Raw genomic sequence first — 16,599 nt, 5'->3', positions numbered from 1 at the left:
CCACATGTGTAATTACAATGCAATTAATTCAGTTGAATCTTTTAACCCCTTTTCTATTTTAAGAACCCCACTTGTTTCTGCATCTACTAAAACCACTAAGACTGCTGTGACTAATATAGCAACCAACCAAGAGAGCATTAAAGACGGGTAAGGGTTGTGTGAAGATAAGTTGATATAGAGTTATATAGAGAATAATAGATGACAGGAAGTGTATTATAATGATGTACTATTCCATCAAGACAATCTGATGGATTAATAAAAAAAACAAGAAAAACCTTTGGAAATGTTATTCATATAAGACTGCAGTGTATATAACAATATTCTATAAGCAAGTTATATAACATTAACCTCTGGAATGGTTAAAGTTAAATCTTTGCTGCAGTGTATGGGTTAAAAGGGTATGTTTATCCTAGTGACTTCTAAGCAGTTTGTGTAGATGTCTTTTTACAATAACTAAGTTTTATCGCCAGCTGTACTAACAATGACATTTATTTCAGCTGTAAAAATAATTGCTCTCAAAGCTCTAGTGAAGCAATTAAACACTCACGTGCCCGTATTCAGACAAGCCCTGATGAACAGATTGCTTCAGTAAATACTGTATTTATTCCACGCACTACTTTAATGTTACTAATGATCTGACAGTTCCATGTTGAAATATTCCTGTGTCAATTATATCAACAATACCATTTGATGTTTTTGTTACACATGTAGTTGAGTAATGACAACAATGTTACTACACAACCCCATGTGTAATTACAATGCAATTAATTCAGTTGAATCTTTTAACCCCTTTTCTATTTTAAGAACCCCACTTGTTTCTGCATCTACTAAAACCACTAAGACTGCTGTGACTAATATAGCAACCAACCAGGAGAGCATTAAAGACGGGTAAGGGTTGTGTGCCCAAGGTGAATAACATGGTGGTGGGGAATGATCACAATGTGTGAGAATGCTTCAGTTCTATCACTCCCATTTGCTGAGTTACAGCATGTACCTTTATTTCTTCATCCCACTGAGGATGGTAAACAGACTAGATTGCAGACCACATATTCTGTCACCATATACTGCATATACAGTATGAATATGATTTTCAGTGGAGCATTTGGTCAGCAAAATATAACAGAAATACTATTTGAGAGCAGGCATCAATGTTATTGAAGATAAGTTGCATGTGCATTTGAATGTGATAGTCTTCATTAATGAATATATTTCTAGTGCTGAATTATCTGTTTGTATTAAATGCTACAGAGATATGTATTGATTTATTTATTCATTGATTTATTTACAGGATCTCATTTTTTATTTAACTTGCATTCATTCAAAACCAACAACAGAATGACTGTGTGAATCGCACTGTTCTAGATTAAGCCACATTGCTCAGCAGAATCTCGGCTGAATTTAATAATACTCAGAAGTCAGCTAGTTGATGTAGGATTAAATATTCTCTCTCTATATATATATTTTAAACAAAACATTATACACCCAAAGTGTATTTATTTTTCAAATATGTAGCTGAAATGCATAACAGGAACTGGCATAAATAAATATACTGGTACTGGAGATGTGTCTTTTGAATAGCATGCCAATACAATACCATGGATATCATTTGTAATTTAACCGGGTCCCAGTATCCATAGGCTATGAGCATGTACCCCTTTCCACAGATGTACTGTAATGATATTAGAACTACAGCCAACAACATCCATAAACGTTTTTTTTTTTTTTTAGCTTCCTGCTTATGCTTTGCTGTATTTTTGTTTTTTATGAATATTTATAGTTAGAGGTTCATATAATTGACTGGCTTCATAAAGTTGAATTCTCACTGTTATAAATGCACAGCTATTGCTGTTTTGATTATTAATGAAGTTCTCTTCAGTTCTTGTCACATCATTAGAGTAAATGTGAAAAACGGTTTGTGTAAGTGAACATCAATAGAGTCTTAGGTATTCTTTAATTGCTCATCTTTTTATGCATAATCAACTATTTGAACCACTAATATGTTTCTAAAAGAAACTGGTACCACTTTATTTTAATCAACATTGTAGCTATTACTAAACAGCACTCTTGAGTCCTAAGGAACTATGGTGGAATTAAAATAAAGTCTTACCAACAATAACCTCAGACATTTTTGTTACACATGTAGTTGAATAATGAGAACAGTGCTACTACACAACCACATGTGTAATTACAATGCAATTAATTCAGTTGAATCTTTTAACCCCTTTTCTATTTTAAGAACCCCACTTGTTTCTGCATCTACTAAAACCACTAAGACTGCTGTGACTAATATAGCAACCAACCAGGAGAGCATTAAAGACGGGTAAGGGTTGTGTGAAGATAAGTTGATATAGAGTTATATAGAGAATAATAGATGACAGGAAGTGTATTATAATGATGTACTATTCCATCAAGACAATCTGATGGATAAATAAAAAAAAACAAGAAAAACCTTTGGAAATGTTATTCATATAAGACTGCAGTGTATATAACAATATTCTATAAGCAAGTTATATAACATTAACCTCTGGAATGGTTAAAGTTAAATCTTTGCTGCAGTGTATGGGTTAAAAGGGTATGTTTATCCTAGTGACTTCTACGCAGTTTGTGTAGATGTCTTTTTACAATAACTAAGTTTTATCGCCAACTGTACTAACAATAACATTTATTTCAGCTGTAAAAATAATTGCTCTCAAAGCTCTAGTGAAGCAATTAAACACTCACGTGCCCGTATTCAGACAAGCCCTGATGAACAGATTGCTTCAGTAAATACTGTATTTATTCCACGCACTACTTTAATGTTACTAATGATCTGACAGTTCCATGTTGAAATATTCCTGTGTCAATTATATCAACAATACCATTTGATGTTTTTGTTACACATGTAGTTGAGTAATGACAACAATGTTACTACACAACCCCATGTGTAATTACAATGCAATTAATTCAGTTGAATCTTTTAACCCCTTTTCTATTTTAAGAACCCCACTTGTTTCTGCATCTACTAAAACCACTAAGACTGCTGTGACTAATATAGCAACCAACCAGGAGAGCATTAAAGACGGGTAAGGGTTGTGTGCCCAAGGTGAATAACATGGTGGTGGGGAATGATCACAATGTGTGAGAATGCTTCATTTCTATCACTCCCATATGCTGAGTTACAGCATGTACCTTTATTTCTTCATCCCACTGAGGTTGGTAAACAGACTAGATTGCAGACCACATATTCTGTCACCATATACTGCATATACAGTATGAATACGATTTTCAGTGGAGCATTTGGGCAGCAAAATATAACAGAAATACTATTTGAGAGCAGACAGCAATGTTATTGAAGATAAGTTGATATAGAGTTATATAGAGAATAATAGATGACAGGAAGTGTATTATAATGATGTACTATTCCATCAAGACAATCTGATGGATAAATAAAAAAAAACAAAACAAGAAAAACCTTTGGAAATGTTATTCATATAAGACTGCAGTGTATATAACAATATTCTATAAGCAAGTTATATAACATTAACCTCTGACTGGAATGGTTAAAGTTAAATCTTTGCTGCAGTGTATGGGTTAAAAGGGTATGTTTATCCTAGTGACTTCTAAGCAGTTTGTGTAGATGTCTTTTTACAATAACTAAGTTTTATCGCCAGCTGTACTAACAATGACATTTATTTCAGCTGTAAAAATAATTGCTCTCAAAGCTCTAGTGAAGCAATTAAACACTCACGTGCCCGTATTCAGACAAGCCCTGATGAACAGATTGCTTCAGTAAATACTGTATTTATTCCACGTACTACTTTAATGTTACTAATGATCTGACAGTTCCATTTTGGAATATTCCGTTGTCAGATCATTTGGAAAAGATATGTCACTGGACAGAATAGGCCAATGTAACGACTCTTGCATGAGAAACATTGTAAAACCATCAACTGATGGTACATTTTACACTTGGATTTAACTAATAATCTATCTTTTTATAACATAATCTTTCCTGCAGCAGCACAATCTGGTTATGTTCTCTTTAACCCGATTGTGTTTAGAACAGAAAAGCAAGTGCCTCAAATGGAGAGATTTTCCTCCTCCTTATGTCTCAGTTTAGGCTAAAGCCAGCATTACGTACATACTGGATCTTGGCACATGCAGGCTCATTTGATATCCCCCACTCTCACAGCGCTGTCAAAGCATTTTAGGAACTTTTTGTACTGTTCTGCCCTTGGGTTGTCACCCTCCTTTCTTCTTGTTCAAAGACCCATAGTACAATCTTGACCTCCCTAGTAAATTTAGTCAAATGAGAACCCCACAATGAAAAGTGACATTTTGGGGTATTTAAAAAACGTTTGCATATGTTATAACAAAAATGTACAGCTTGCCCTACATTACACCGTGTAACAATTTTATTTATTTTTTTTTGGTTCCTGGGTAGTAAGTGTTATTTCCTAATTGCTTATGCCTCAAATGTATAGAAAATGGCTATTATTCCCCACAAACTTTGCTTTTGTGACCAGGACAGTGATGTTTTGAAATGTACCTATTTCCAATGAGAAAACGGGCGAATTTGTGTCTTTTCGTTCACATAAAGTCAGAAAAAAACAACATATGAATCCAAGCTAACATGTATTTATACTAAAGTAATACAAAAATGACTACAAAAGATTTAGAAGTGAGTAGTTTTTTGGATTTACAATTATACTGTAAATCACTTTCACGAATCAGCCCCCAAATGTAGTCTCCCATCATGTTCTCGTTATACTGTCCTTGGTAGCGGCGTTCAAAGTCCAGTATATCCCGGTGGAAGCGCTTGCCTTGCTCCTCCGAGTATGCTCCCATGTTCTCCTTGAATTTATCAAGATGAGCATCAAGGATATGGACTTTAAGGGACATCCTACAGCCCATTGTGCCGTAGTTCTTCACCAGAGTCTCAACCAGCTCCACATAGTTTTCGGCCTTGTGATTGCCCAGGAAGCCCCGAACCACTGTGACAAAGCTGTTTCAAGCCGCTTTCTCCTTACTAGTGAGTTTCTTGGGGAATTCATTGCACTCCAGGATCTTCTTTATCTGTGGTCCGACGAAGACACCGGCTTTGACCTTTGCCTCAGACAGTTTAGGGAAGAAGTCTTGAAGGTACTTGAAGGCTGCCGACTCCTTATCTAGAGCTCTGACAAATTGTTTCATAAGGCCCAATTTGATGTGCAGTGGTGGCATCAGCACCTTCCGGGGGTCCCAGCCGTACTCATCATACTTCAAGGCGTCCAGCAAGGTCTTGATGCTGTTGTAATCCTCTTTGAGGTGCACCGAGTGAGCCAGGGGAAGAGACGGGTACTTGTTACCATTATGGAGCAGCACGGCTTTGAGGCTCCTGGATGAGCTGTCAATGAAGGACAGTATAACGAGAACATGATGAGAGACTACATTTGGGGGCTGATTCGTGAAAGTGATTAACAGTATAATCGTAAATCTCGAAAAACTACTCGCTTCTAAATCTTTTGTAGTCATTTTTGTATTACTTTATATTATATTATTCTGACTTTATGTGAACGAAAAGACACAAATTCGCCCGTTTTCTCATTGGAAATAGGTAAATTTCAAAATATCACTGTCCTGGTCACAAAAGCAAAGTTTGTGGGGAATAATAGCCATTTTCTATACTTTTGAGGCATAAGCAATTGAGAAATAACACTTACTACCCAGGAACAAAAATTGTGTTACATAGTGTTATTAATACATTGTACATTGTTTATTATACAGTTTGTAATTTGTAATTCCACATTCTGAAAAATCCTTGTTATGCCATTAATTAAAATAAAGGGGAGTGGTGTCATCTGCCTTCATTATCTACTTCCACCAGTTTTAACACATTTATAATGTTCTTTGTGATTATTAATCGCAATTGACATGCTTCTTGATTAATTTACACACAGTAGTAACTTATTTGATGCTTGAGATTTTTAATAAAAAGTCATTTATGTACTGCTTTTGCTCAATCAAATCATTTTGTCGACTCAGTGTCAATGGGGCCCTTTGTAACATTGGTTTATCCAAACTGTTCTGTGTGCTTCCCCAATACAGTCATTACAGTACTAACATTATCACTCATTCACAAATACTCTTTCGTCTTTAAAGAAATCTGGTTCCTGTTCCAACTACTAAAACTGCAGAGCTTATTGATCAGTCTACAGCCCAGCAGAAAAGTGACAAGGGGTAAGGTCTACAGTACAGCGCCCCTGGCAGACTACTAGATGTGTGGTGGTGGGTCATCTGTGATGTATCTTCTGTACTGTTAAAAAACAATTGCAAAATTCTGTAAAATGCAGCAGTGTAACCGAAACAAAAATGTAGATTTTAAACTGCTAGTTTATACATTTTAAACTGCTAGTTTATACATTTTAAACTGCTAGTTTATACATTTTAAACTGCTAGTTTATATATTTTAAACTGCTAGTTTATACATTTTAAACTGCTAGTTTATACATTTTAAACTGCTAGTTTATATATTTTTTGCTGTAAATTTACAGTATGGTTACACTGCATTGTTTTCTGTGATATTACAGATTTTAACAGTGCATATTAAACATGAAGCTACAATTAAACCTGCTTACTATCACCTCTGCTCATACTAGTAGAAGCTACTTAAATTCTTGTTTTTTTTCTAAATGTTGTCACTATTTATGCTCCATGCCTGATATGATATTGAAAGGGTCTGACTATCTGAACAGTTTCTACTTTCAGTTCTAGTGTTAAACACTGTTTTACAAAACATTGACATAGACAGCATTTTTTAAATAATATATCCTAAAACCTGGTGCATTCACCTAACTGCAGCTCTTCTTAGCGGTTTCTCAACTAGGTAATATATTTTTAATCAATCCCAATTCTTATGAAAGAGCTGCTTGCGATTTTTTAAAACAAGTCATTTATGTACTGCTTTTGCTCAATCAAATCATTTTGTCGACTCAGTGTCAATGGGGCCCTTTGTAACATTTGCTTATCCAACCTGTTCTGTGTTCTTCCCTAATAATAGTCTCTTACAGGGCGTAGTGTTACGTGTGTGGGTTGTCACTGGATAATGAGTCAGACACAGAGCACTGGGTGTTGACACGCCGCACAGACACGCAGATTTAATAACACAGGTGCTGTCACTAGGGTACCAGCAGTGATAGCCCTAGTGTCACATACTGTATAATAAAGAAAAGAAAAGAAAAGAAATCTAAAAATAAAAGTTTGCCTACAAGTGTCGAGCGCTAGTCGCACTAAAAGGAATGTGCCGCTCCAGGAACCTACTACTCTAGGCAAACCCTCTCTATACTTTTTGGGATCAACCTCCCCTAAACTGACCTACTTCTGGGCTCCCGAAATCCCAGTCTCCATGACAACTTGTGCCTTTTCACACAGCCTCGGCTGGGCAATGCCTTCACAAGTACCGTCCGTCTTGTAGTAGAAGGATTTAGTGTAGTTAATCTCTCGGAGAGGACTCTCTCCTCCTTGATGTAAACACAGCACCAGCTCTCTATCAGCTCCCATCTGTGTAGCAATGGCCATGCAGTAGACTCGGGCTGTAGCACAGATGCTTTTTGAGCTCCGTGCAGCCTCTCCGGGCACGCCCCCCCAGCCAATCAGGACCTCCCGATCAGCTCAGCTCAGCAACGCGTCTCCTATTGCACATCCCAGCTGCTTCCATAAAGGCACACATGCACCCAAGAACCAGAGACAGGGTTTCCCTGTCACAAAGTCATTACAGTACTAACATTATCACTCATTCACTAATACTCTTTCATCTTTAAAGAAAAGTGGTTCCTGTTCCAACTACTAAAAATGCAGAGCTTACTGATCAGTCTGCAGCCCAGCAGAAAAGTGACAAGGGGTAAGGTCTACAGTACAGCGCCTCTGGCAGACTACTAGATGTGTGGTGGTGGGTCATCTGTGATGTGTCTTCTGTACTGTTAAAAAAACAATTCTGTAAATTTACAGTATGGTTACACTGCATCGTTTTCTGTAATATTACAAGTTTTTTTTTTTTTTTTTAAAGTGTATATTAAACATGAAGCTACAATTTTTCTACATTTTGTCACTATGCTCTGTCTCTGATATGATATTTAAAGAGTCTGACTCTCTGAACAGTTTCTACTTTCAGTTCTAGTGTTAAACACTGTTTTATAAAACAGTGACATAGACAGTATTTTTTAGATCACATTTCCTGGTACTAATATATCCTAAACTCTTTTTTATCTTAAAATAAAACCTGGTGCATTCACCTAAACTGCAGCTCTTCTTAGCTGTTGCACAACTAGGTAGTATATTTTGTTGATCCTGATTTGTATGTTACACTATCATTGAATATTTGGGTTTTTTTTAAATTACATTTTATACCATTGTATAGTTTGAACCAGAAGCAAAGTAAAGCAGGCATGCATTTTTAAAGAACTGTAAGAGAAAAGGCAAAGTGGTCCAAAGATTGGTAAATGCATGCTAAAGAGATGTGTGAAAATGCATGCTAAAGAGACATGTGAAAATGCATGCTAAAGAGATGTGTTCTTTTGTCTTCACAATGATCCCTATATAAAAAGAGGCACGTTTTCTATCTCATGTTGATGTTCATAATATGACCCTACATTGCTTTTGAATAAGCAACAAAGAAATTGTGTAGAGATTGAAGAGGGTAAATATTATTCTATTCATTTATGAATAGCTGCACGCCTTCAAAAAGCTTTGTGCTCAAGACCCGCCACAAAATCCTACAAACAGATAAATGCTTTAATAATAAAGTATAACGTGCTGAGTTTAGGGATTAACCATGGAAGTTTTTAGAGACTGCTAAAACCCCCTGCTTCCCCATTTAAAACCTCCAGGTAAAGAACACAAATCAATGTTACTGAATTATGGAATTGTGATATATATTTAAACACCGCCAGTGCAAGGTAAAAGGTACACTACTGGACTGTAGAATATAAACAGACAGTAAACAACTGTACAGATCATGCACAAAACAACTAAACAAACAAAAAATCCGGAATATGTGTAAGTCAGATAGAAATAGCAAATGAGCATTGTATATAAAAGTAACAAGGTCTTTTGAATTCAAGTTTTTTTGTCATGTTCTCTCTCTGGAGCTGGATTTGTTTTTACTGGGTTTTTTTTTTTTTTTTTTTCAGATACTGGGACTCTGTGAAAACGGATTCATCAGTGAAATCGCCAGTTACCACCACTACAACCACCACCAGGTAAAGATCTGAAGAAGAAAAAAGCATTGCAATACATTGTTTTTCTGTGGATTTTTTTCTGTTTATCTCTACATACCACTGCTTACCAAATGATTGTAAAAGACAAACACAGTGAACCAGCGCCACAGTACTGTGACAAGCAACCGATGTGCTAGAGTGGCCTAAATCGCAGAAAGCTTAAGCACTGTGCAAGACACAGGAGCTGGGAGCTCTGCATCGCAGGCTTAGACAGCAGGTCACTGTTTTTTTGTGTTTGTTTTTTTGTTCAGCCAATGAATGTTGTTATGTGTTTCATGTTTCCTTCATTTTTCACATTTATTTTCAGAGAATTGGATATTGTGAAATCTGGTTCTTCATTGAAATCACCTGTTTCCACCACTACAATCACCGGGTAAATAATATTCTGATGATTCTGTGGACAGTTCTCCTCATTTGTGCTTATTATTTTAACCTTAGAGTATGGTATAAACAGTTTTAAATACTGCAATAAACTACATATAGTAAAGTGAATGAGCTGCTGAGTAAAATGTGTTAATCGGTTGTTTCATGTGCGTGAGACACAAGTTGGGAGCACTGCATACCTAAAGAAGAACATGATTTAGATCGTCAAGATGTTTTGAAGTAAAGTTGTTCATGTTCTCACTCCGGAGATTGATTTTTAAATAATTTCTTATATCAGAGACTTTGTGAAAACTGAAAAGATCTGAAAAATACAATAATATGATCTAACCATTACAAAAATATATATAATATATTTGTAATCTATTTACAAAACGAAATATTATTCTCTAAAGTTGGTGGCAAGACCTTGTGGTGTAGTTATCATTTGTATGAGTTAACTGTCCTGTATCCTGTTGACATGGATGTGACATGAATGACGCAATAGAATGGTAAGGGTTGTTGAACAGTTTGGAAGGTACTGTTAGTGTTGCTTTGGTAGTGAGATGGTATTTAATCACATAGTTTCAATTGATAACAGAACACAGTCTAGTTATCATAACATCACTAGGTAAATATCTGATGAACTGAAGACTCTAAAGGATTTTTCTTGAACCTTGACACTTACGTAATACTATTTAAAATATATTTCAAGATATATTGGCTTCTGTTTCTAATTATTATTGTTATTATTATTTTTTTTTTACATAGTCCGCTTGATGACCTTTATGGCTCTCTTGTACCAACTGCAAAAACAGCCTCCTACTCAATTAACAGAAAAAGTGAACCCAGGTAATTGTGCAAATATATTATCTCAAGACAGCATGAAAGTTTCATAGGAGCAAGTGTCCTTTTGTAAAACAAGCACAACAGATTCACACCGGTAATATGATTATAGTCTTTGGAAATATGCTTACAATTTTGAAGTACTAAATATTGTGCCGAAAATCAACCATCTTCTGAAAATTACAATGAACGTTAATGGTGTTTGACCATGTCACAGATGACTCAGTTATGACGTAACATAATGTTCTGTCTCCTGTCAGTCATGTGATTTCCCCATGACTACAAACAACCAGGTATCAGCGGTACACACAGAATTATCCAACCCTAAAACACTTACACATAAAAGAGTGCTACCACCTCAAATGGAAGCAGAAACCTTGACTCATCTGTAAACTGGATCCTTTGCCAATGAAGAGGCCTCAGTTTTGCCGTAATCAGCACAGTTGAATGCAAAGCTAATATACCAATATGGTGATAATCACATGCTGGTCACCATATATTTATATATTTATAATCATCAGCCACATTTATCAAAAACTCTTCCGGCTGCATCTCCCATTTTGTAAAATGTTTACTTTGTTAAGATAGTTTATGAGGTATGGCAGTGTTGTACAGGATGTGTGGTATTCATGTTAATACATACACAAGCAGCCAACACAGTGTGTAATCTTTGTTTTTGATACCTAGGACTGAATACAGTTATGAATATACTGATGGAACAAGCACCCAGAAAACGTCAGTTTCCAGCAGGAGGAGTGAATCCAGGTAATCCCATGGCCGGCACAAACAAAATGATGATATTAATAAATAATAAATTAATTAATATGCAGTACACCAAAGTGCTCCAGGTGGAAAGGTCTACTTTAGACACTGTTTTGTAACTAGGTTTTAATTGGTAAGTTTTTTCATTTTTTGGAATAAAAAACTATTACTTAAAAATATTTCAGTGTAGTAATTTTAATCATATACAACACAAACCTCAGAGGGAAATTTCATATCTAGGCGTGTGTGTAAGGATGGACATGTGGTGAATAAACAGGTTATTTATAAAGCAGCATTGCTGTTAGCAATCAATGTTATTTAGGAATATTTACAGTAAATGTCTTTCTGAAAGGCAAGCTTATCACGTGGTTGGTTAAATCTCTCATACTGTACATCAGCACTAGCAAAAGTAAGGGTCAGTAAGCAAGAGTTTGAAAAAACTACTGTGCATTACCTCATTTCAGCTCAGGAACACTGTATTTGTTTATTTTAACTAAAAACACATTTTAAAAGAAAATGTTGTCGTTTGTTTGTAATGTATATCCATATTTAATTAGCCTATATAGACAAATCTACAGCATGCTTCCAACTAGCTTTAATTCTTTCTTTCTTTCATAGACTGCATAGATTGACAACATCTGAGTGTTGTTTTATTATCAGGACACAGGAAAGGATGTTTGAAGGATAGAGATGTGTGTAATATTGTGTCCCAGTCACACTGTTTCCTTCTTATGCATAGTTGTATATTAGGGATAGTGCTAAATATGTGGGAAGAATGTTGCTTTTCTTTGAAACATCAACCAGTATAGATGATACAGTGTTTAATACTTGTTTTGTCGAATATTTCAGCTATGACATTGATTTCAGCCCAGCAGAGCACATGAAAACAACATACAAGGACAACAGGTATTGCATAGTGCCATTGCTAGTACAAGTGCCATTACATACAAAATATAAGAACTGCTTAAAACAACGTTATGACTGAAGGCTTAATGCATTATTCCTTGGCTGTCATGTGGACATTGCTATTGAAGAAGCCAGGTTCTAGACATTAGGCTTCTACCTGTGTCTCCACTGATATGCCCTAGATGAAATACTACAGTAAGCTTTTGACATTTGCAATGACACGTTCTGCAGACAACAGCAAGGAAATAAAATGTGTACACAAAATGCTACATTGTTTCTTCTTAAAGCTTTTTCCAGCAACACTTTACTAACAGTCATCCTAAGTTTAAATGTTAAGCAAAACAGAATGAATACAGTATGTATACTGATTACATTTTCTTCTCTTAACAGCAGCCCACAGTCTAATTTGTATGAAGACACTGTTTCAACGAAAACAACCAAAACATTGTATTCATCTTCTGACAGGTCAGCAAAACCTTTAACAGTGATAACAAAGACATGTTGTGTGTTACTGGCCCTGATATTTCCATGTATCTGTAGTTGTAAAGAATAGTGCTGAAAACGTGGGCCTAATATTGCAGCTCTGTGTAAATGGTATAGCGTTAGGCAAGGATCCTCTTTCAATTTGTGCTTCTTGATGTGTTTCAGCTACGGCTATGAATCCAGCCCAACAGTGTACACCAAAACAACCTACAAGGACAACAGGTATTGCATTGTGCCATTGCTAAGTAGGCTGCATCATTTGTGATGACGTACTCTGCAGTCATAAGAAAAACCCATTTTAAAACCGTATTTGGCACTGCACCTGTTGTAGACAGAACCTTTTTTTAAAAGGGAACATAGAAAAATAGAATTACTATAAGGCAGATTTATTATTTTTTCTTAACAGCAGCCCACAGACTAATATGTATGAAGACACTGTTTCATCGAAATCAATCAAGACAGTTTATTCAACCCCTGACAGGTTGGTATTATCTTTTTACTGCAACACCAAAGTCATTTTACATGTGTAACTCGCTAGCCCTAATCGGTCATACTATTTTTTTTTTTATAAACTTTGTCTACAGGTCTGTTATTGAAAAAGACATGTGTACTTACTGCCGCAAGCCCATGTCCACAGATGCTAAAATGATCCTGGATGAAATGCAAATCTGCTGCCATGCCTCCTGCTTTAAGGTTAGTGGTTTCTATTGGAGAATATTCCATGGTATAGCACAATACATTATATTACTTTAAATTGCATTCTAACAAGCTTGTATTGAATAGATAATCATCTCCTCTATGCAAAAGATTTGAATGAGCAATTTATCTCACAAGAATAATAACATCCGAAAATGTTCTTCTTTTTCTTGGTAAGCAGTAAAACTGGGAATGGAGAGTTTGTTGCCGGATAACTTCACTCAGTTATGCTCACTAAATATCTTGGTATCCCTGAAAAGAAAATCATCTCTTTAAAAAACATGCAAAAGTTTTTGAATGAGCAGTCTGTCAATGGCCAGTTCACATTATACCTTCCAGTTATAAAAAAACCCCAAAAACATTTTTATTTGTGCATGTTGTCTTGTCATTAACCAAAATTCTTTACAACAGTATTTCCCCTTTGTATTTTTTTTTTTTCATCTAACTGCTGCAGTGTGAAGTATGCAATTGTTCTCTGGGGCAACTGAAAGCTGGAGACAGCCTGTGGATTTACAGGCGCACTGTGCACTGTGAGAACTGCTTCACCAATACAAGGGGTGAGCTGTTTTTATACAGGACTTCATTGTGAAAGTGATTCATTCATTTCTATCTCAACAGTGAGGATGACAAATAATATCTTATGGTATAAGTTAGAATCATAATAAACCACACAGAATCCTCACTACTGCTGGAAATATGATTATTAATGTTGAGCAGTGAAATCCAGTTGTAAATCTAAACCTCCTATTAGAAGCAGCTAACACAATTATACTTTATTATTATTTTTTATTTCTTAGCAGACGCCCTTATCCGGGGCAACTTACAATTGTTACAAGATATCACATTATTTTTACATACAATTACCCATTTATACAGTTGGGTTTTTACTGCAGCAATCTAGGTAAAGTACCTTGCTCAAGGGTACAGCTGCAGTGTCCCCCACCTGGGATTGAACCCATGACCCTCCGATGAAGAGTCCAGAGCCACTACTACACACTGCTGCCCTATACTGATCTAGTTAAAAAGGAAAGGATTATTTTGAATGTCATTAATATTTTATGATTTGTTTTTCAGAGAAATGGCATCGCTAGGCTTAAGCAAAAGAAGAAATATCAGTCTGCCATGCACGCAGCCTCAGAGCCAGTCATGATATAACTAACTGTTTTCAGAAATGGTAACATAGTTTTAACAATATACAGCATTTTTATTTGGGGACAAGGGATATATGGTATATTTTTCAAGAAACATGTTAAGTAGGTAAAATGTACTTGTAAAACATTTCACAGGTTAAGGCTATTTCATAAAGCTTTTTTTATGTACTCAAGGCATCATAGATTTTAAATGGTTAATGGTTTATTATAATATGCAAATGTTACACATAAAGATATGACTGTCATGCTGTCACTACTCGTTTCTTGTACTGGAATGATATATATATATATATATATATATATATATATATATATATATATATATATATATATATATATATTCTTTATATTTGGGTATATTTGTTGGGGGACTTTAATAATAAAAAATATTAATGAAAAAATGATGAATACACATTAACTCTGGCAATAAAAAAACATATCAATTGTAACTTACATCTGTATTAAAAAATAGTATATGTGCATGAATTATGTGCTGTTTGTATTGTTTTTTTCTCATAAAGTCTATTCATACATGTCTTGAGCAAGCCTACTGTACAAAACACCTCAACAAGATAATAGGTTTAAAAATTGCTCTGGAATTACAAATTAGGCTATTCGAAAAGCCAAATGAATGAAAATGAATTCTGAGAATTGTGGAAATTATTTTGACGAAGATGCCGCCTGCGCAGTAGATTAGTAAGAATTATTGCCAACATAAGAACAAACTTAAACCCTTTAAATATACTTAGTTACAGAGAAATCATTAGACAATACCGGATTCCATGGCATGCAATTCTAATTTTACTGGATTAACTCACACCGGATTTGAGGAAGAGCACTGAGCACAATTATGCACTAACTCCAGCTGTGCAATTGCTGTGTTCATTGTGGTACTATGCCACAGGAAGCTTTCTCCAAACCATAGGAGATGGGCTGGGACAGCAAAGCGTCTGAATCGCGGTGCGTCCAAGCAGTAATGACAACGCTTATTAGGCACGCACCTGAGTACATTACGTTCCCGAGAACACAGGCAGAATTTCGTGACACTCACAGAGTATTCCATTCAAACATCCCTGAAGTTATAGGGGAATTGATGGTACACTAATTCCCATAATAACCCTGTGGGTAAGTCTGCAGAAAAGGCTACTCAGTGATAAATGTCCAAGTTATATGCAATCATGAGGGTGTCATCATGGATATTGTGCAAAGTGGCCGGAGGGTACCCACGATGCCTTCATATAGTCCAATTCCGCGATATCACAGGCAGCAAAGAACAGGCAATTTGGCGATGGCTGGTTGTTGGGGGACAGTGGATACTCCTTACGGACGTATCTCCTCACTCCTATTCTACATTCCCCACAATGCTGTTGAACGTACCTTCGGTGTGTGGAAGATGCGGTTCAGATACATTGACAAGTCAAGTGGGGGACTACACTTCACACCAGCTAAATGTTGTGCTGTGATTGTGGTTACAGCCATGCTACACAACACTGCAGAGCGAGCAAGAACACTTTTGCCCGAGGACTACGACATAGTCGAACCTGAGGGAGATGATGCAGATGAGCCTGTTGCTGATGTAGGACGAGAATACGTTGCAAGGATTGCTACTCGGTTCATATGCAACTTCTTTGACCATTGAAACACACATACACCTTCTCCCTCTGGCAGGATAATTGGCACCGAGATGATGGGTTGATGAAACTGCACCTCAGTGAAAATGTGTTGTTTTTCAAGTACTTCTAATTTTGTGTTTTTAATAGCAACTACTTCTTGATAGTGCCAATCCTGCTGCTGAATCCTCCTCTCAAGGTTTTCATTTATGTTTTAAAGAATACTTAGCTTATTGTTTTCGAGCCCAATCAATTCCCTGATGCATCCACGTGTGTTCTTGTCTGTTCTTTTTTTTGCCTTGTTAGTTCTCCCCGGTTGCTGGTTCCTCACTGCCAGAAAGTGTTTCTCTTCCTAGAGGAATGTCTTGCTGAGGTAGATCTTGCAGGGAAGAATCTTGCCAGGAAAGGTCTTCGTTTTGCAAAGAAAGGTCTTGCTGGGGACTGGCCGGACCACTAGTAGAGGCAGACGCCTCACGTGTGGTAATTTCTCAAGCAAACAAGTCTATTCCCCCAGAGACACCATGAAAGGCAGTGGGTCCCGTGATGTCCACG

At 36.2% G+C, this 16,599-nt stretch overlaps 1 protein-coding gene across 10 annotated transcripts in view; it reads left to right on the top strand.

Annotated features, from left to right (window-relative positions):
* The window catches only part of LOC117407449 (sciellin-like), a 28,928-nt gene extending 14,005 nt beyond the window's left edge, over positions 1-14,923 (top strand). For 6 of the 10 annotated variants that reach the window (XM_059029306.1, XM_059029309.1, XM_059029303.1 and 3 more), the window contains 14 exons: positions 64-147; positions 6,121-6,198; positions 7,781-7,858; positions 9,147-9,215; positions 9,541-9,606; positions 10,365-10,445; positions 11,127-11,204; positions 12,051-12,107; positions 12,498-12,572; positions 12,756-12,812; positions 12,997-13,071; positions 13,175-13,283; positions 13,741-13,843; positions 14,361-14,923. In XM_059029306.1, the coding sequence (XP_058885289.1) occupies positions 64-147; positions 6,121-6,198; positions 7,781-7,858; positions 9,147-9,215; positions 9,541-9,606; positions 10,365-10,445; positions 11,127-11,204; positions 12,051-12,107; positions 12,498-12,572; positions 12,756-12,812; positions 12,997-13,071; positions 13,175-13,283; positions 13,741-13,843; positions 14,361-14,377 (1,027 nt within the window). In that variant the 3' untranslated portion in view covers positions 14,378-14,923. The remainder of the gene's footprint in view (positions 1-63; positions 148-6,120; positions 6,199-7,780; positions 7,859-9,146; positions 9,216-9,540; positions 9,607-10,364; positions 10,446-11,126; positions 11,205-12,050; positions 12,108-12,497; positions 12,573-12,755; positions 12,813-12,996; positions 13,072-13,174; positions 13,284-13,740; positions 13,844-14,360) is intronic. The other 4 variants (XM_059029312.1, XM_059029311.1, XM_059029308.1 and 1 more) reach the window with 3 other exon arrangements.
* The last annotated feature ends 1,676 nt before the right edge of the window (positions 14,924-16,599 follow it).

Source organism: Acipenser ruthenus, chromosome 8 (genome assembly GCF_902713425.1).
Source record: "Acipenser ruthenus chromosome 8, fAciRut3.2 maternal haplotype, whole genome shotgun sequence".
Taxonomy (NCBI): Eukaryota; Metazoa; Chordata; class Actinopteri; order Acipenseriformes; family Acipenseridae; genus Acipenser; species Acipenser ruthenus.
This window is presented reverse-complemented; position numbering and strand designations above follow the sequence as displayed.